The sequence below is a fragment of the Haemaphysalis longicornis genome, unplaced genomic scaffold (assembly GCF_048455015.1).
Source record: "Haemaphysalis longicornis isolate Haplotype H1 unplaced genomic scaffold, Haemaphysalis longicornis Haplotype H1 scaffold_8, whole genome shotgun sequence".
In the NCBI taxonomy this organism is placed as follows: domain Eukaryota; kingdom Metazoa; phylum Arthropoda; class Arachnida; order Ixodida; family Ixodidae; genus Haemaphysalis; species Haemaphysalis longicornis.
This window is the reverse complement of record NW_027526445.1, coordinates 192,026,951-192,043,210: the sequence shown is the minus strand read 5'-3', so window position 1 is coordinate 192,043,210 and position 16,260 is coordinate 192,026,951. Positions and strand designations below refer to the sequence as shown.

At 51.6% G+C, this 16,260-nt stretch overlaps 1 protein-coding gene across 17 annotated transcripts in view; it reads left to right on the top strand.

Moving 5' to 3' along the window:
• Positions 1-16,260, top strand: part of LOC144149839 (MAP/microtubule affinity-regulating kinase 3-like) — a 133,506-nt gene that overhangs the window by 97,169 nt on the left and 20,077 nt on the right. For 7 of the 17 annotated variants that reach the window (XM_077681530.1, XM_077681519.1, XM_077681525.1 and 4 more), the window contains 9 exons: positions 343-441; positions 2,493-2,525; positions 7,634-7,666; positions 8,143-9,000; positions 9,259-9,358; positions 10,184-10,314; positions 10,412-10,628; positions 10,699-11,017; positions 15,028-15,171. In XM_077681530.1, coding sequence (XP_077537656.1) covers positions 343-441; positions 2,493-2,525; positions 7,634-7,666; positions 8,143-9,000; positions 9,259-9,358; positions 10,184-10,314; positions 10,412-10,628; positions 10,699-11,017; positions 15,028-15,171 — 1,934 coding nt within the window. The remainder of the gene's footprint in view (positions 1-342; positions 442-2,492; positions 2,526-7,633; positions 7,667-8,142; positions 9,001-9,258; positions 9,359-10,183; positions 10,315-10,411; positions 10,629-10,698; positions 11,018-15,027; positions 15,172-16,260) is intronic. The other 10 variants (XM_077681523.1, XM_077681527.1, XM_077681534.1 and 7 more) reach the window with 4 other exon arrangements.

Below are 16,260 nucleotides of genomic sequence, written 5' to 3'. Positions count from 1 at the left end.
ACCAAGCCAAGATGGACATGTTTGAAGATGAGTGCTTGAGCCGGGGTTTTGTCTTTAGTGTTTCTGGAAAGGGTTGGTTTTTCTCAATTCCCTCTTTCAATCACATCTAGTTTGATGCCCGGCTTTGTTGCTCACGAGTTTGCTGTTTGGATGCCCTTTTAGGAGAATGTCGAAATAAACCATCAGGAGTTATTTATTGCTGCTCTAGTTTTTTTTCCCCCATCACTGATGTGCACCTGACCAGTAGTGATTGCTGTCACATGATTCTCTCTTGCTGCTCAATATGTGCGGGGCTCAGTGACGCTGGGGGGTAACTTTTTTCCCCACCTTGCTTTGGTGCAGGCTCACAGAGGGACTGTAAAGTTGCGCCCGCTTACAGTCGCCATGTCCAGCGTGCGGACACCATTGCAGACCGTCCATGAGTCGGTCACGACCGATCAGGTGAGCCCTGCTGCCGCTCGGCTCCCCCCTTCACTGGGGGCACATGTTCTTGGCAATAAAGTTTTTGGCTCTGGAAGTTGAAGTGATGATCACCACTGTTTTTCCATCGGGAAATTCAGTTCTGCAAAGCAAGTTGAGTTGACCTGTGGTTTGGGTCTGCGTCCCAATCAGTTGGCTTGGTGGATTCGTGCAGTGGGAGGAAAAGCTGGGGGTGGGTATTGTGTGGTTTAGTTGGCCGAGGCTGTGGCAGCATCGTTAGGGAGTGACCAGTTGCAAACATCGGCGAGAACATTGCGGCCTTTCTGTTTAATCGAATTCCTCACTTCTCTTGCCTCACCTGCATGGGGTTAGCGACTCGCTGCATATTTGTGTCCATCATTTTCGCTGGGCAGCTGAGGTGTTACGAGTTGTAAACACTGCCAATTGCTTTGCTAGAGGAAAGCCTAGAATGTGTAGACCATGTGTTTAGTATATTTAGGATATTCACATGCATTTTCTTTAAAAAAAAGTGTGTTCAAATGGGCCTCCCATTTTTTTTTTTCACTCATTTTTTGCATTGTTCGCTTTGCCATTTTCTCTTATTGGCACTGACAACGTGTTTTTGGAAGCCCTGAGGGCAAAATTTAAAGGGCTGATGCCAAATTTTTGTGCTCCATTTTTATTGCAATCATCGATGCTTAATGGCCTGGCAAACCTGAAACAGCACTTTAAATACGTGCAATAACACGGAACGGCTGAAAATCGCCGGTTTCGGCTTCCATCCCGGGGGGCTCGTATGACAGAACCACGCTATGGCCTCACCACTTTGTGTGCACATCAAAGGCTGGTGGAGGTGTGGCTTCGACCGCCCCGTCATTGGAGGCGCTTAGGCCTACCATTGCAGCGGATATTTGATGACCACTTTTGATAAAATTTCTGATGGCAATGCTGTATTAGTTCCTTTCCGGCATGTTGAGCTTTGTTTCTCTCGAGAGTGCTTTTCTGGGGTGCGGTTATGCCTTGTAGCTCTGGCTACGTGCATCAGTTCGTGAACGCACCAGCGCCTAGTCGCTGCTCGCCAGGCAGCGTGTGTGAAGTGAGGTTGAGAGTTTATGCCGAACGTCGGAGGCACACGGCTACGTCAGTTTAGTTCCCTTACCTCGGAGTGGTGTCGCGCGCCGCTCTGCATGCTGTTCCATCAGCGCGATAACTTAGATCAAATTAAAGTACGTTCCACGCGTTGCGGGCCGTTGATATTTCAACCAGGGCATTCTGGTGAGTAAAGGAACCGAACCGTGTAACAATATTAACACCAAAATTTGTCATTACCCCCTTTAAACTGCCACAAGCAAACCTGTACAGCCTATTCATGTTAAACCAGCAGTCCACGTGAAGCTAAAAATGGAGAAAATTCGTACTTTCAAGATGTATATGGCATCAGACCGCATTACTGGTCTCCTGACTTGTCTCCAGGAGTGGTTTGTAAAATAGTTATGGTGGCAGTTTATTCACTTTACGGTGCAGTTTCACTGGCAGACAGGTAAAGCGTAGCACAGATGTCTTAGCGGGCACGCATAATACAAAGTGTTGTAATATTAATTTAGCAGGAAACTTACTTGTAGTGCAGTCATACATAGTGAAAGCATTGAAATGAAGTACATTTGTTGTGGACTTTATAGTTGGGCCCAGTATTGTGCAGTGCTCTGCCAGTATTTAACAAAACAACTGGTTAATCAGACTAGGGCTCAAAAGGGATGATAAGCTCTTTTGTGGGCGACCACGGGAAATCAGCCGCGATTGGGGAGATAAGTGCTAAGAGGTGGCTACTTCCTGGCAGGCTAGCAGTGGCACTTCCGGCAAACCGTTTGGGTAGTTTGCCTCTGGGCTAGCATTGAACTGGGCAGTGTTATGTAGTCTAAGCGGGGTTCAATCCCTGTTTGCTGCAGTGCTGTCAAGCCTCCTGTACGACAGAGTTGTAATGTGAATGCTGCCGCTGGATTGAGACGTGGGGGCGTGCCGACACTAACCATGCCAGGTGTGGCCTGTTGACTAACCACTGCTGTTGTTTTCAGGGCCCAATTTTTAAGTGTCCTAAACCTCCTCCGGTGAGTGCACTGTGTGTGTGTTAGTGGTGACGGCAGTGGTGGCTTGGTGTGTTTCGTCGGGCCGTGGTGTCTGGGCGGGTGGCTGGATTTTTTCCCCCTGGTTGCATGCACGACCATTGAATACATTTCTTTCGACACATCTCATGCCCTTCTTTTATGGCCAACGAGGGGTTCTTCTGTTTTCTTGCTTCTGCTGTGCCATCATGGCATTGTAGTCTACCACTTTTTTGGACGCTGAAGGGGAGCCAATCAATGAGGCTTATTATTGGCTCGTTATCCCTTGAACCTTGTAGGCTGCGTCTTCTTGGAAAGTGGCTCAACTGCATTTCCTGGAGACAGTATTTTGCACCTATGCTTCTTATGTGTGTGGTGTAATTGGTTTAAGCTGCATGACACCCAAAATTAAAAGAGCGGTGCCATTGAGATTGGTAGGGAAGTCGCAGAAAGTGTGCTCTTGTCATTGAGAAAGGAGAGTTGTTGATTTTATGCGTGCTTGGAGTCAGAAGAATTGATACGTCAACCACGGGGGTCTGTTTATTTTACGCTTGCATGCATAGTTTAAATGAATAGTTTACTGACAGCTCACCCATTGAAGCAGCGAACAGCAATCAACAACAATTGGAGCTCCGCTATGCTGGCAGCTCACAAAACAGTGCCCTGTGATCTGCTGTTTGCTGTTTGGGCAGCCTTTGCGGCAGTTTCCATAGACTGGATTTTTTAAATATTTGACTGCTATAGTGGCCTTAGTGGGATAATCAAATTGTAGGAAGATGAGGGTACGGTAAATGGGTGTAACGAAGCCTTTGCAACTGAAAGCCGACTTCTTCAGAAGCATTACTTCATTAGGTGAAACTGTTTGCCCTCCTTGCACTGCAGTTGGGACTGTGAAAAACTTAGTAAAGCAAAGATTCAAATTTGGCCGTTTCGTTTTAGCGGGGGTTCACTGAATTATTATGTGACGTTGTGGGTGCAAGGAAAACTAGCTTGCTAGTGGGGCTAGATTTAAATTTTTGGGGTTCAACGTGCCAAAGCCAAACTCCGGCTATGAGGCACAATTCATTTGTACCACTTGGGGACCTTTAAAGGGGCCATTAAGACAAAATATGTTTTATTCGAAAGACTTCATGTTCTATAGTGCCCCCAGCACGTGTCCGGAAGCAAATGATGCTTTATTCACTGCGAAATTAATCAGTTCAAGCTAAAATTTTGATTCTCACGCCAAAATGTGTGTTTAAACGACGTTTGCCATGACATTGTAAGAACAGGTTTTTGAGCTAAACTTGGTGTGGAGCAGAGACTTGCTTGCTGTTAGTCAACCTAGATGGTGCCACCACACCGCGGCAAGCCGTTTTCTGCCTTTGGTTTGTTTGTGACCGTATTTAAACCTGGCTTGTTTTTGTTTGTGGAGAAAATAATTGTTTCGTGAAACATTGTGCTTGCTCGACAAATATGGTCACATACGACACTATCGCTTACGTCAGTCGGCCAGTGTCATCTGAGGCAACCCCAAAGCCCCGCAGTGCTGTGCATCTAAACGAAGCATAGTGTGCACAGTACCAACAGCAGTACGCATCGGTACTTCTATGTTCATGTGTGCTTTCGTAACTTCCACTGTTTGTCCCACCATTCTTACCGATATAAAAAGCATGTGCCTTAAATGTAAGTGCAAATAGGTCGTTCGGCAAGCTTATAAGCCCTGCCTGATTTGTGTTTGCTTTTTCCGGCCTTTGCCAATCGTATAGCTGGCTGGTATGACATCATAGGTTTTGTTGCGGGAAATGAGGTAGTGGGTCACATGGCCATTCCTTTTTTTCATTCCATTTTTTTCTAAATTATACTGCTTATTTGAGTGAAGTTTGCGTTAAAAGTGGTGTCGGCATGAACCAAACTTGCATTTTGTCTTCATGGCCCCTGTAATGTGCACCAGAATCTCGACACACGGGCACTTCCACTTTTCACCTCCTTTTGAAAAGCTACAGCTTTGGCTGGGATCGAATTGACGTGCAACACGCTGACGTGCGCTTCATTTTTGTGGCAAACCAAAGAGGTTTGTGCGCAGTGCTGGTGATGAGACGGGGGCCACCTGCTTCCTGTTGTGGGTGGCTCTAGCTAGTAAGAAGAGCATGTAAACACTCCTGCAGCTCTCTCAAGAGAGAGAGAGTGTGAGAGAGCCTGTGTATTTGCTTTTGCTAACAAGGGTGTTTTTCTAGAAGCCGTTGAGGGCGGTCGTTGTTTCAAAACGCTGCAGCCCCTCGATGCATGACGGGGGAGACCTTTAGCGCAGCTGGCAGGGTGCCACTTTTGGTGTTTGCCTAGTGTGGGTAGTTTTTAGTTTTTTACTGGCTTGGCGCCGGTACAGGAGGGGGGTGCGTGGGTCCTGTCTGTCATTGAACGAAGGCTGAAACGGGATCAGGCCGTTGTTTCGAAACCATTGTTTTCCCGCACAGTGTGTAACGGAGCCATTACACGTGAATGGGGGAATAAAGGAACCGAGGAAAATTGAATGTGCATCATGGTGCTTTGAACATTCCCCCTGTTAGTTATATGTCACCGTTGCATTCACGTGTGCCTGAATGTCGAGCATCTCGGTCTCGCCTCGCTGCTGCGGAAGAGGCACTCCATGATGCGCGACGGCGAATCACTTTGCTTTCAAAGAAGTGGTGGCAAAGGAATGGGGCATGCAAGAGCCGATTTGTGGCAGTACTATGGAGAAGGGAGGCGGGTTATGTTCGTGTGGTGTTCAAGTGGGCTGTTGAACCTAGGCAAAAGAAGTGTGCTGTGGAAATGGGACCTTGCATCGATACTGGGAATGCCGTGGTCCTGGGCAACATGTTTAGCCTTTTCCTTGGGGAGGAGGCAGTTTATAAATCATTCCTTTTGAATATCCGCACAAATGGTTTATATTTCCTGACTTTCGAGAGGCATTGTGTGCTCCAATGTTACCACTATGCATAGGGAGTACAGCTCAAGTGTTGCCTTGTAGGCCAATAATTTCTTTCTCATTGTAGCCTGTTAAAGGAGCCATGAAGAGAAAACACAAGTTTGGTTCATTTGAAAGATTGCCTCGTTAGAACCATAACGACACCACTTATAACGCAAACTTCGCTCAAATAAGCTACATAATTAGGAAAAAAGGAAATGACCATGCGACCCACCAGCTCAGTTTCCGCAACAGAACCTATGATGTCACTTGAGAATGCCCTGCGATTGGCGGAGGCCGGCAAAAGCAAACGCATGTTAGGCAGGGCTTACAGTTTGCATAGCGAGCTAAATGCCCGTGAAACATACTGCACATTCTTTTTATGACAAAGAACGGTGGAATGAACGGTTGAAGTTCCGAACGAACACGCAAGCGTGTATGCCAATGCGTACGAAACTACCGTTGGCCGAGCTCGACATCTCGCCATTGCCACCGTCGCGCAGACGAATTTTCGGGTTCAAGGCTCTTCGGGGCCAACGAACCGTCCCAGCACGCACAGCCGCGACCTTGCTTGGTATCGTAATCCCTTCACAGGAGGTTGGCCGTCATATCGCCAACCAGCAAAGGTAAAAATAGAAACAAGGGGAGTAAGGAACACAGAGCAGCAACGAGATAGTGCCACTCGTCGCACAGGTTTCGGTATGGAGGTCGTGTTGGCTTGCTGCTATCGTTACGAGCTCGTTTACAGTTTACAACCACTGAAAACTTCAGTTTGTTCGAGTACTTTACAATGAAATTTCGTTGCTGTGTTTTGAAATGCCCATGTAGTACGGGCCAATCGTCGAGGGAGTGCGACATCCCCGCCGGTGAGATCTCCTTTCATGTGCTGCCCAACGACGAACCTCGGCGAAGCAAGTGGCAACGTTTTGTGAACTTTGCAAACGGAGGAGAAAGAGAGCTAAAGGAAGTACGAGTGTGCTCGCTTCATTTCCGATGAAGTGATTACAGCAGGGACCCGGACATGCTGGCACTCGTCGCCGACTTCGTCAAAGCGCTCTGACCTTTAGGAAAAAAATTGCCGTACACACCGCGCATTGACGCTCGAATCTTTCTGGTCGGAGCAGAGAGCTCGAGCGAACGGCTTTCCATACACGACACCGGACAACTGGCATAAGCGATACTGCTACTGAAATTGAAAATACGGCACATACGTACCAGTCTGTATTCGTCCGTCCCGACGGGGCTGACGAGGCAGCGGTGCCGACGGCTGGGCGTTCGTCTGTTGTGGCTATCGCGGAATGGTCGCTTTCCCGTTCACCGCGCATCCCACAACTCTTGCCGCTCGTGCACTTGGAAGCATTGAGCGTTCAAGTGGTGTGAGGTTGTTAAATGCAAGCCCGAGCTCCTCGGCGAGAGTTTTGTTCTCCGGATCAGGCGATTCCATGACTAGGGCTGCGGGTGCACTAGGTTTTACTAGTATTTTTAAAATGGCCGCCGTCTCGGTCGACTCCCGCGTGTGGGTGCTATATGGAGTCGACATACTAAGTATCTGTTTCATGGACCGGCTCATGTGACGCCATTGTTCACATGACGAAATGTGCAATTTTAGCGGGAGATTTAAAATTTTGGCTTAAATTGCCTTATTTCTCAGTGAATAAAGCTTCATTTGCTTCCGGGAAAGCGCTTGGGGTACTATGAAACACCTAATCTTTCGAATAAAACAAACTTTTGTTTTCTCTTCATGGCTCCTTTAAAAAACGAAAGGATAACATGTATTTGTGAAATTAGCACTGCTGCAGTCATTGTCAAAATTTTGTGGGCCAAGCCGGAAAATGCACAGGCTGCAAAAAATTCACTGTACAAGCTATGTCCCGAGCTAGGCTGAAACTTATTGTGCAAGAAAGCTGGAGAACACCTTTCTCTCTTACTGCTTTAAAATATTTTTGCCACATTTAAAGGTAAAGCCGATTCTTTGAATTATTTATGGTCGAGAAGGCTTAGGATTGGCCCACAAAATTTTGACATGGGGTGTACATATCAAAATGGTTGCTTAGTGTGAGGTTTTCTTTAAACGACAAATACTGCTTGTCAGCACTGCTTGCAGAGAAATTAGTGTTTGGATCACATTTGTGCCGAATATTCATGAGAGGATAGATGTTGATGCTTAAGAGTAAAATTTTCTTTCCAGCCCATTAGTCGCAGTGCAACACCTGGCCGTTCCGTAAGTTTTTGATGTGCTGCTGTCTGCTAAAAATTGCCCTTGTCAAGCGCAAAGTTGTTGGCTCGTTTATGAAGCCTTGCATTGTGCTTGAAGGCACCACTGCTGTTAGAAAGTTGGTCGGTTTTTGCTTTTAGCGGGGCTGCAGGACCTCACCAGCTTACCACTCACGAGTGTAGGTGTCCAAAGGCCGTTTTCTTAACTTGAGGCTGTGTGTGTGCAAGAGCAAGTGCTAAGTAAATGTCCTATCCTTTGTAGTCGCATTTTGCTCTTTCGCATTAGCTTGCCAGGTCGTTTGATACATCAGTGGGGTTCAGGTGTCAGTTGACCCATGTGCCTGGTGTTTCTCGATGTGCTCTAACTACAGTGATCCTGTCTTGTGAAGGGCAGAGGTTGCAACTCGTGCCGGTGACTGTCATCGTCGATGCCTCGGGGCGTTGTTGTGCGGAGCGTGACGGTCTGTCCGTTGTGGTGCGCAGGGGGAGGAGGTGTCGTCGTCCGTGCTGTCGCCGCGCACGTCGTCGGCGTCGGCCACGGGTGCGGGCGGGGGTGGGGCGCCGGTGGGGCGCAGCAGCCGCACCTCTGAGGAGCCGCACATTGGGCGCTACCGGCTGCTCAAGACGATCGGCAAGGGCAACTTTGCCAAGGTGAAGCTGGCCAAGCACGTGCCCACGGGCAAGGAGGTGGCCATCAAGATCATCGACAAGACGCAGCTCAACCCGTCCAGCCTGCAGAAGCTCTTCCGAGAGGTGCGCATCATGAAGATGCTCGACCACCCCAACATCGTCAAGCTGTACCAGGTGATCGAGACGGAGAAGACGCTCTACCTGGTCATGGAGTACGCCAGCGGGGGCGAGGTCTTCGACTACCTCGTGGCGCACGGCCGCATGAAGGAGAAGGAGGCGCGCGCCAAGTTCCGCCAGATCGTGTCGGCTGTGCAGTACTGCCACCAGAAGCGCATCATCCACCGCGACCTCAAGGCCGAGAACCTGCTGCTGGACGGTGAGATGAACATCAAGATCGCCGACTTTGGCTTCAGCAACGAGTTTGTGCCGGGCCTGAAGCTGGACACGTTCTGCGGCAGCCCCCCCTACGCGGCGCCAGAGCTCTTCCAGGGCAAGAAGTACGACGGGCCCGAGGTGGACGTGTGGAGCCTGGGCGTCATCCTGTACACCCTGGTGAGCGGCTCGCTGCCCTTCGACGGGGCCAACCTGAAGGAGCTGCGCGAGCGGGTGCTGCGCGGCAAGTACCGCATCCCCTTCTACATGTCCACCGACTGCGAGAACCTGCTCAAGAAGTTCCTCGTCCTCAACCCGGCAAAGCGGGCCACACTCGAGGTGGGTGGTCGCTCTCTTTCTCTCTCTCTTTGACCTCTCCTCTCCTGGGGAGGAGGGGGTGGGTGCCGAGGGCAGTTGTGGCCGAGTGTGCCTGCGCACTCTGGGCTCCCCACCATGTAGAGAGTGGCCGTGAGGCGGCGGATTCTGGAGGCTGAACGCTCGCTCCTGTTTTTGGCATGTTCTCGTTCAGTTGTCCGAGGTGCCTGCCATCGAACCCCTCAAACTCCCTTTTCTCTCTCCCCTTGCCGTTCTCCTCAGGTGATAATGAAAGACAAGTGGATGAACATCGGCTACGAAGACGATGAGCTAAAGCCCTACTTGGAGCCAGAAACTGATTTTGGCGACTCCAAAAGGATAGGTGAGTGGTTGTTTTCATGTGCGGCTGATGGCAGCATGTGCGTACCGTACCGCATTGCCTCCCCAGATACTAACACATGGTACCGAGAAGATGCGCTGTGAGCGCCCTGTGCAACTTGCCCTCAAGTGATGTGTGATTAGTGTGAGGGAAGGGGTTCCAATACCAAATTGGGGCTAGTCGGCATTTTGAGAGATCAAATTTGGCTCTCACCCCTTGCCAAGGCATGCTGGCTACTTGTGTGCGAAAAGGAATGGTGTCCACTGCGTGAAGGATTGCTTACACGCACTTGATTTGTGCACGTCTAGCTTCTTTAACACAAATTTGCCACATGAAGAGCTGGCACAACTGTGTGTGCCATGTCAAAATTGTGAAACGATTTGAATGGGTTTAAGCATGGAGGTGTTCTTGGGGGAAAGAGGCGAATTCAAGGTTGAGGGAATCGGAAAAAGTGAAGAGTCTACAGATATAAATTTTCGAGCTAGTTCTGTAGTGCATGCCTCTAAATTCTTATGCTTATCACAAACACTGTGAAGCCACTTATCTGAACGTACAGCCTCTGCTTGATAATGACCAGTGACCCCTTCCTTACCAGTATCTCAATCTAATTGTTGTGCCCTGCTGCCTGCAATGCTCCTAGTCCTTGCTGTCAGTTGCCTCGTGCTAACTGTCCTCTGCCCAGTGGTTGTGCAACCGCCCCACGTTCACCACCACCACTGCCACTGCTGGCGAACTAACCTGCGGCTGTGTTTGCTTCTGCCCTCCCCTTCTCTCTCTCTCCCCCTCTCCCGCTGCCTGGCACGGATGACGGCACGGGGGGAACGGCAGCTCTGTCTTCCCGCGCAGAGATCCTGATGTCGATGGGATACAGCCGGGATGAGATAGAGGATTCCCTACGCAACAGGAAATATGACGACATCATGGCCAACTACCTGTTGCTGGGCAAGCGGACCACCGAGGTGAGCAGGAGGAGGCGGGTGGCCCCGTTCCTCTGCTTCTCCTGGTGGCGTGGCGTTGTTGACCACCCTCCATGTCTCCCTGCCCCTCCTTGTGCAGAACGAGAGCTGTGATTCGAGGTCTAGTTCCAGCTTATCCCTGCGGACATTGAGGCCCGGCGTGGAAGCGGCGTCTGTGGTGCCGTCGGCGCCCAACCAGTCCCCCTCCCACGTCAAGGTGCAGCGCAGTGCCTCGGCGACGGCCAACAAGCCCCACCGGAGGCTCAGCCATGGCGCCACCACGGACCAGGGGGCAGCCACCCCGGTGTCCAACGCCGGTACGTCTCACAGCAGCGCCCAGGGCTTCTCTGCGGGGGCGTGACGTGACGGGTGTCGGTGTGCGCGCAGGCACCCCGGCGGCCGGGGGCGGGGGCTACAAGCGGCAGAACACGGTGGACGTGCCGTCGTCGCGGGGGGAGGCCCCAGGCTCCCCCCGGGCGGCGCCCAAGGCGGCGCTGAAGAAGGCGGGCTCGGGCGGCACCTCCCTGGCGAACGCGACCAGCAGTCCCTCCAAGGCAGCGGTGGCCGTGCGCAAGGCCGCCCCCAACTCGGCCGCGCCCAACTACATCAAGGCCAACCTGAGCAGCGGCATCCCCCGGCGCAACACCTACAACTACGCCGAGGCCAAGGCCGGGGGCGGGCCCGCCACCATCGACGCCCCCGCCAGGTGAGCCAGGCAAGCTGGGTTGGCCGCCGAGCCCCCGCCTATCTGTCTCTTCTGTCCGCACGTAATCACGTGGCCAGGCCCTCAAAGTGGGCAAGGCTTGAGCAGTTCAGATCACGGTGAGGTATGGGCATACTGTGGACTTGGTCACGTTCGGCATCATTGAGCCTCCAAGGCAGTGGAGTTCACTTGCCAACATTGCAGGCAACACGTGGAGAAAGAGAGCGCGTGGCTCAGCTGCCTTCTTGGAGCTGGATTTGGGGAAAGTTCACACGGACGGTGGGAATATGTGCTGCCCCTTGGAATGCCCCCCAGCTCATTCTAACCTCTGCCAGGGCCACTAACATGCCTGTAGCCGATCTGGGCGTATTGTTTGCTTTTCTTGCCATTTACTGCGTTTTTTGTACATTCTACTGCTGTATGTTTGCCCAAAGTACAAGGCTTATGGCTGAATGCATGGCACATTTGTGTTAGTCCAGCTTGTTTGGACATTGTCCGAGTGCAATAACGTCACGGTCAGGGTTGGGTGGGCTGACCACCAGTGACTGCTTAGTGAGTAACCATGAATGAAGCAAATGTTCCAGCAGAAACATCGCTTGGACGTCTAAAACGCTTTGCTGATGAAGTGGATTGGTGCGAGGCCTAGGTTAGTGGTACTGACAAAAAATTGTCAAGAACTTGAACCACATATGTTTGCTTCTAAGGGGCTCCCTAGTTGCAGGTTGAGGAACAAGCAAGGGGCTCTTAGCTTTTTTTCAAGCACCCAGTCATTTTTACTGCCTCCTAAACGATATTGTATGCACTCTTGCAGTGCAAAGGGGCTCAAACCTTTTGAAGCTTCAGTTTGCTAGAAGTGTACTGTGTGCGCAGCAACTTGGCTAGCAAAGATGCCGGCAGGTTTAGCTGAGTGGTTGGTAAGGGGTGAAGGGTCGTGCTAGTGGCCATGTGCCTTGTTCTAACTGCATCATGACATACACTGGTCGACATCTTCGTCGAAGTGGGCGAGGCAGAACAGACGAAAGGCAGTACTGCACTTCTAGATTAGTCTCAGCAGGGACCTTGGGCTCCTGAGTGGCTTTGTTTCAGGGGGGTACGAAATGAAAAAGCAGTGTAGAATGAATTTTTTATCCACCAAGGCTTGCTGGAGGCCTGAATTGAAAATCACTTGCTTTGCTTATGTCTGTCATATTCGAGGTTTTAGAGAAAAAAAGTGGGAAATGGTCATATTGTTGCTGTAACTAACTTGGTCGTCTTGCTTAGTCCAACCCATGGAGAGGTCCTCTGCATTCCATCTTACGGGCTTGCTCGCTAAAGCGTGAATCGCATGGTGCGTTTTTGCACGGGATTCGTGCGTGTCGGCGTTGCGCGTGCAATTTTTTGATGCCCGCGTCGACGATTCCGTGCACGCGGCAGCATCTGCCTTGCTCAGAAAATGACACGCGTCGCACGCAGCAGTGGGAGGAGGAGCCTGGCGGCTTGCGCCAATGGGGAGGCGCGCACCTCATGGCGGCAGTTTCGAAGTGCTCGAGACAGCCGGCTGGCTCCGCCAGATATGTTAAGGCTTTCCACCCTGGCAGATATTGCATGGGCACTTTCACTAGCAGCGCGGATGATGTTTTATAGTACCGTTTTTGCCCACATTATAAGCTCCTTTTCTGTGCTAGCAACTTCGTGCGTGCCTTGAGTGGCATTTTAGAGAGCGGCTTAGAAGTGGTCGCTTGAGCTCCCGACACCACTTCGCAGCCGAAGCCACTGCCATGTTCTGCCGCCTGCCGCGCCATGTCAGCGCGTCTGTGGCGTGTGCAGCGCGTTTTCGCTGGCAAAAAACGCTCCATGCGGTTCACGCTTAAAGGGGCACTGACACAAAAATTTTGCATCTTTTTTTTTTTTTTTTTTTTTTTTTTTTGAGATAAGTAGCTAGTGACCTAACCTAACCTGTAGAAACCTAATTTGCTTCAGCGTGCGACGGTTGTTTAATTACAGGCATTTTCAATGCGGCCAGTCGCAGTTTTGGTTTCAGCGAGTGCCGCGAAACGATGGATTTTTTTAATGCAACCCGCCATCGCATCATTAACTCCTTTCTCATGTAAGCCACCATGGTTGGGACTTGGGGACAATTTCGTGCAGCGGTAACAAGCTATCACTCGAGCTACCTGCGCCGGCCTGGGCCACTTCGCGGCCGTGGTCGCCGCCTGCACAGCGACCGTGCGGCTAGCTCAGTGGGCTTTTTGTGCCTCCGGCGCGTTTTCGCATCCAATGGTAATAAACAGTAATAGAAACAGAGTGCCTGGAATCGCTGTAGAACTTTGGTCGTGGCCAGCTGCCCAATGAGCTGGCGAAATCACGGCGCCTCCGCCCCCAACGATCGGGTCGTTCGTTCTCGAGAGCAGAAGCTCCGCCCTCCGATTGAAGCGGCGAGCCGGCGAAAAACGCCTGCAGTGCGGAAGCGGCAAACACAAACTCGTGATGTGTTTGGATGTTGTTTATTTACACAATATCCTCGGGATGTCGATTGTGCGTGGTCCTCTGCTGGCTGCTTGGTTGCGTTTCGCACACTTCAAAATTGATTTTAAATATGCTCTAGGCTGTATTCGCCGCTGATATTTTGCAGATGATGTATATGTGTTCCCACCAATCTATCTCCGAAGTTATCTCGCCTTCAAAATTTTGTGTCAGTGCCCCTTTAAGACTCCATATGATAGATACTGTGCTTTTGCCACTGAGGAGTGTGGACAACGTTGGCCTAGCTTGTAGAACACCACAATTGATAGGCAACCGCGTGTAGACATTGTACCTGCTTGGTGCCTTTCTTTTTTGTGTAGTAGCTGGGAGATGTGTACGACATCGGCTGAAATCTCATCTAACAGCTGGGTAAAGCTAGCTGGCAGTCTGCCTTTCTCAGAACTGGTATTCTGGCCTCGTGGTACGCTGTTCGACGTGGGTCGATGCGTCCGCTATCCATAAGGATGATGGGGAAACATTGGAAGGCTTAAAAGGCAAACTTTAATGGAGTATAATAAATAACAGGAACAGTTTACAAGTTGGAAAAAGAAAGGTTCCCTCCTCTGGTTAGCACCATAAAAAAAGTGGTGCTGTCCCAAGGGCTGGCAACGGCAGACTGGTGGTCGTGGCGTCTCCGGTCCCAGGCGCGGCGTGGTTCTGCGAAACGTAACTCAACACCTCGCCGGGATTGCAGGACAGCGGGAGAAACGGGCCGCATTCCTTTTCAGTCGTCCCCGGCTCGGATAGGGAAGGAGAAGCGCGCACACACAGGCACAAGAACAAGCACACGACACACTTGTCTCACCCTCCGAGGGACACCGGCTGGCTCGGAGTTCAGAGTTGGTGGCGCCTCACTGCGCGTCCATGAGTGCGAGAAGAACTGGTTTTGGCCAGATACTGACGGTTCGGCGTGCATTCACTTTTGGCTATACATACCCTTGCCTTTGAGGCCCCACATTTTCGTACTGGTCCTTTGGTTCCGCTGTTTTAATTCTGTGCGTTCTGCTCTTTGGCTGTGTCATTAGCTGACAGCAAGATTGCAAGACATGAGCCTCTGATAGCGGCGTTTCAGCAAGGATCTGAAAAGGCATTGTGTGGGTTCCAGGGATTGAAATGGAAGCTCTGTTGGTGTTCTGCCGCAGAATCATTCACTCACTTTCATCAAGGTATTCCCACGAACAACTTTCTGTTTAGTGGATTACATTTAACGCCCAAGTTGCGGTGTGCTGCCTGAAGCACAAAAAAACAACTCAAGCTGAGGTTCAGGGCTTCTCAGGCTGCTGCTGCTCTCTGTTCTGCCTCCCCAAGGGGTTTCTTGGCTGTTGCGCTGCTTTGCCAGTGGGTGGGTGTGGCCCAAGACCTTGGCTGCTGCTCCCACAGTGAACGGGGCAGAGAAGAAAGGGCAGTTGGGGTGGAGGGCAGTGCACCACACGTGGTCTGGTGTAGTAAAGTGGTGGGGAGCCAAGTCTGACGTGCTGCTCCTCCCTGCTGTGGTGTCCGTGTGCACACAGCAACAGCTCGCTGCTGGACGATGTTGGGGGCGGGGCGACCCCCATGCGAGCCCGGGGCCACACCAAGTCGGCTTCGGTGTCGTGCACCGGCCGCTCCTCTGACCTGGTGCCGCTCTGCCCCTCCGACCCGCTCAGGCCGCCCAGGTACAATAACCACCACCTTGTCACCACCACCCCCCGGCACACACCGGCACCGCCGCACCGCCATGCCCCCTCCTTGTGTTGTCGTCGTTGTCGTTGGGCCTGGGTTCTTCCCCCCTCCCTCCCTTCCCACCCTGTGCCTCTTCCTGTCGGGTGGGCGTGGCAGCACTCTGGGAGACCGCCGTCACAGAACTGTGCTCTGGGCAATTGCAAAGCGTTGATTGGCTTGCCAAAGCTGGAGTTGCGGATTGTTGATGAGGAGTAGGTTGCACCAACATGCCTGGCAACAGTGCTGCAGTAGTTTATATCTGCAAGATAATGTGCAATTTGTGCGAGTTCCCACAGTGGTGTCACATTGATGCCTGAGGGCTTAGTGGCAGGGCTAGCGTAGGAAGGCCTTGCACTGTGGGGGGAGCCCTGGAGCCGTGCAAGCGCCCCCCAGCTGTCTTATATTATCGAACTGGAACCAGTTTCTCTTCAGTGTGTTGCACTGCACTGGCTGGGACACTGCTAGGGGACGGGCAGCAGTGACGAGGCAACAGTGTACTTTTTCATGGCTTCCAGGTCTCAGCTTGGCAGGTTCAAAGAGTAAGGGATGTGGTTTTCAGTGTCATGCAGGCAAGGTAGATTTCCGATACCGTCTCCACCTCCTCGCAGCAGCCTCAACAACTATGCCTGCTGAGGTTTCCGCCATGCCCACCGAATTTTTCTGTACGAGTGCTGCTTGGATTCGTGGTGAGGGCTGTGGTGTTTCGTGCCAAAAGGATGGTCGCTGGGGTGTTGCCACTAAGGGTCGCTCCTTCCCCCGTCTGTGTGTCACCCACGTAATCACAACTGCCGTTCACAAGACAGAAGCATTCCCCTGGTGTCCTCAGGCATGGTGTTTTTCGCACGTGGCCACTGCATGCCGCTGCCTGCCTCTCTCTCACCGTCTGTTGCCTCTCGTGTGACCTCTTTGGTGTCGTCGTTTGTAACCCCCTGCCCATCTGTGCCCGGCCACTGACTTTGCCTGAATTCCCCGGGGTGGTATTCCAAGTCAGCAGCTGGGCGCAACGCTCCTTCTGCACAGCTCTGCTCCTCCCTCCAGGCTGG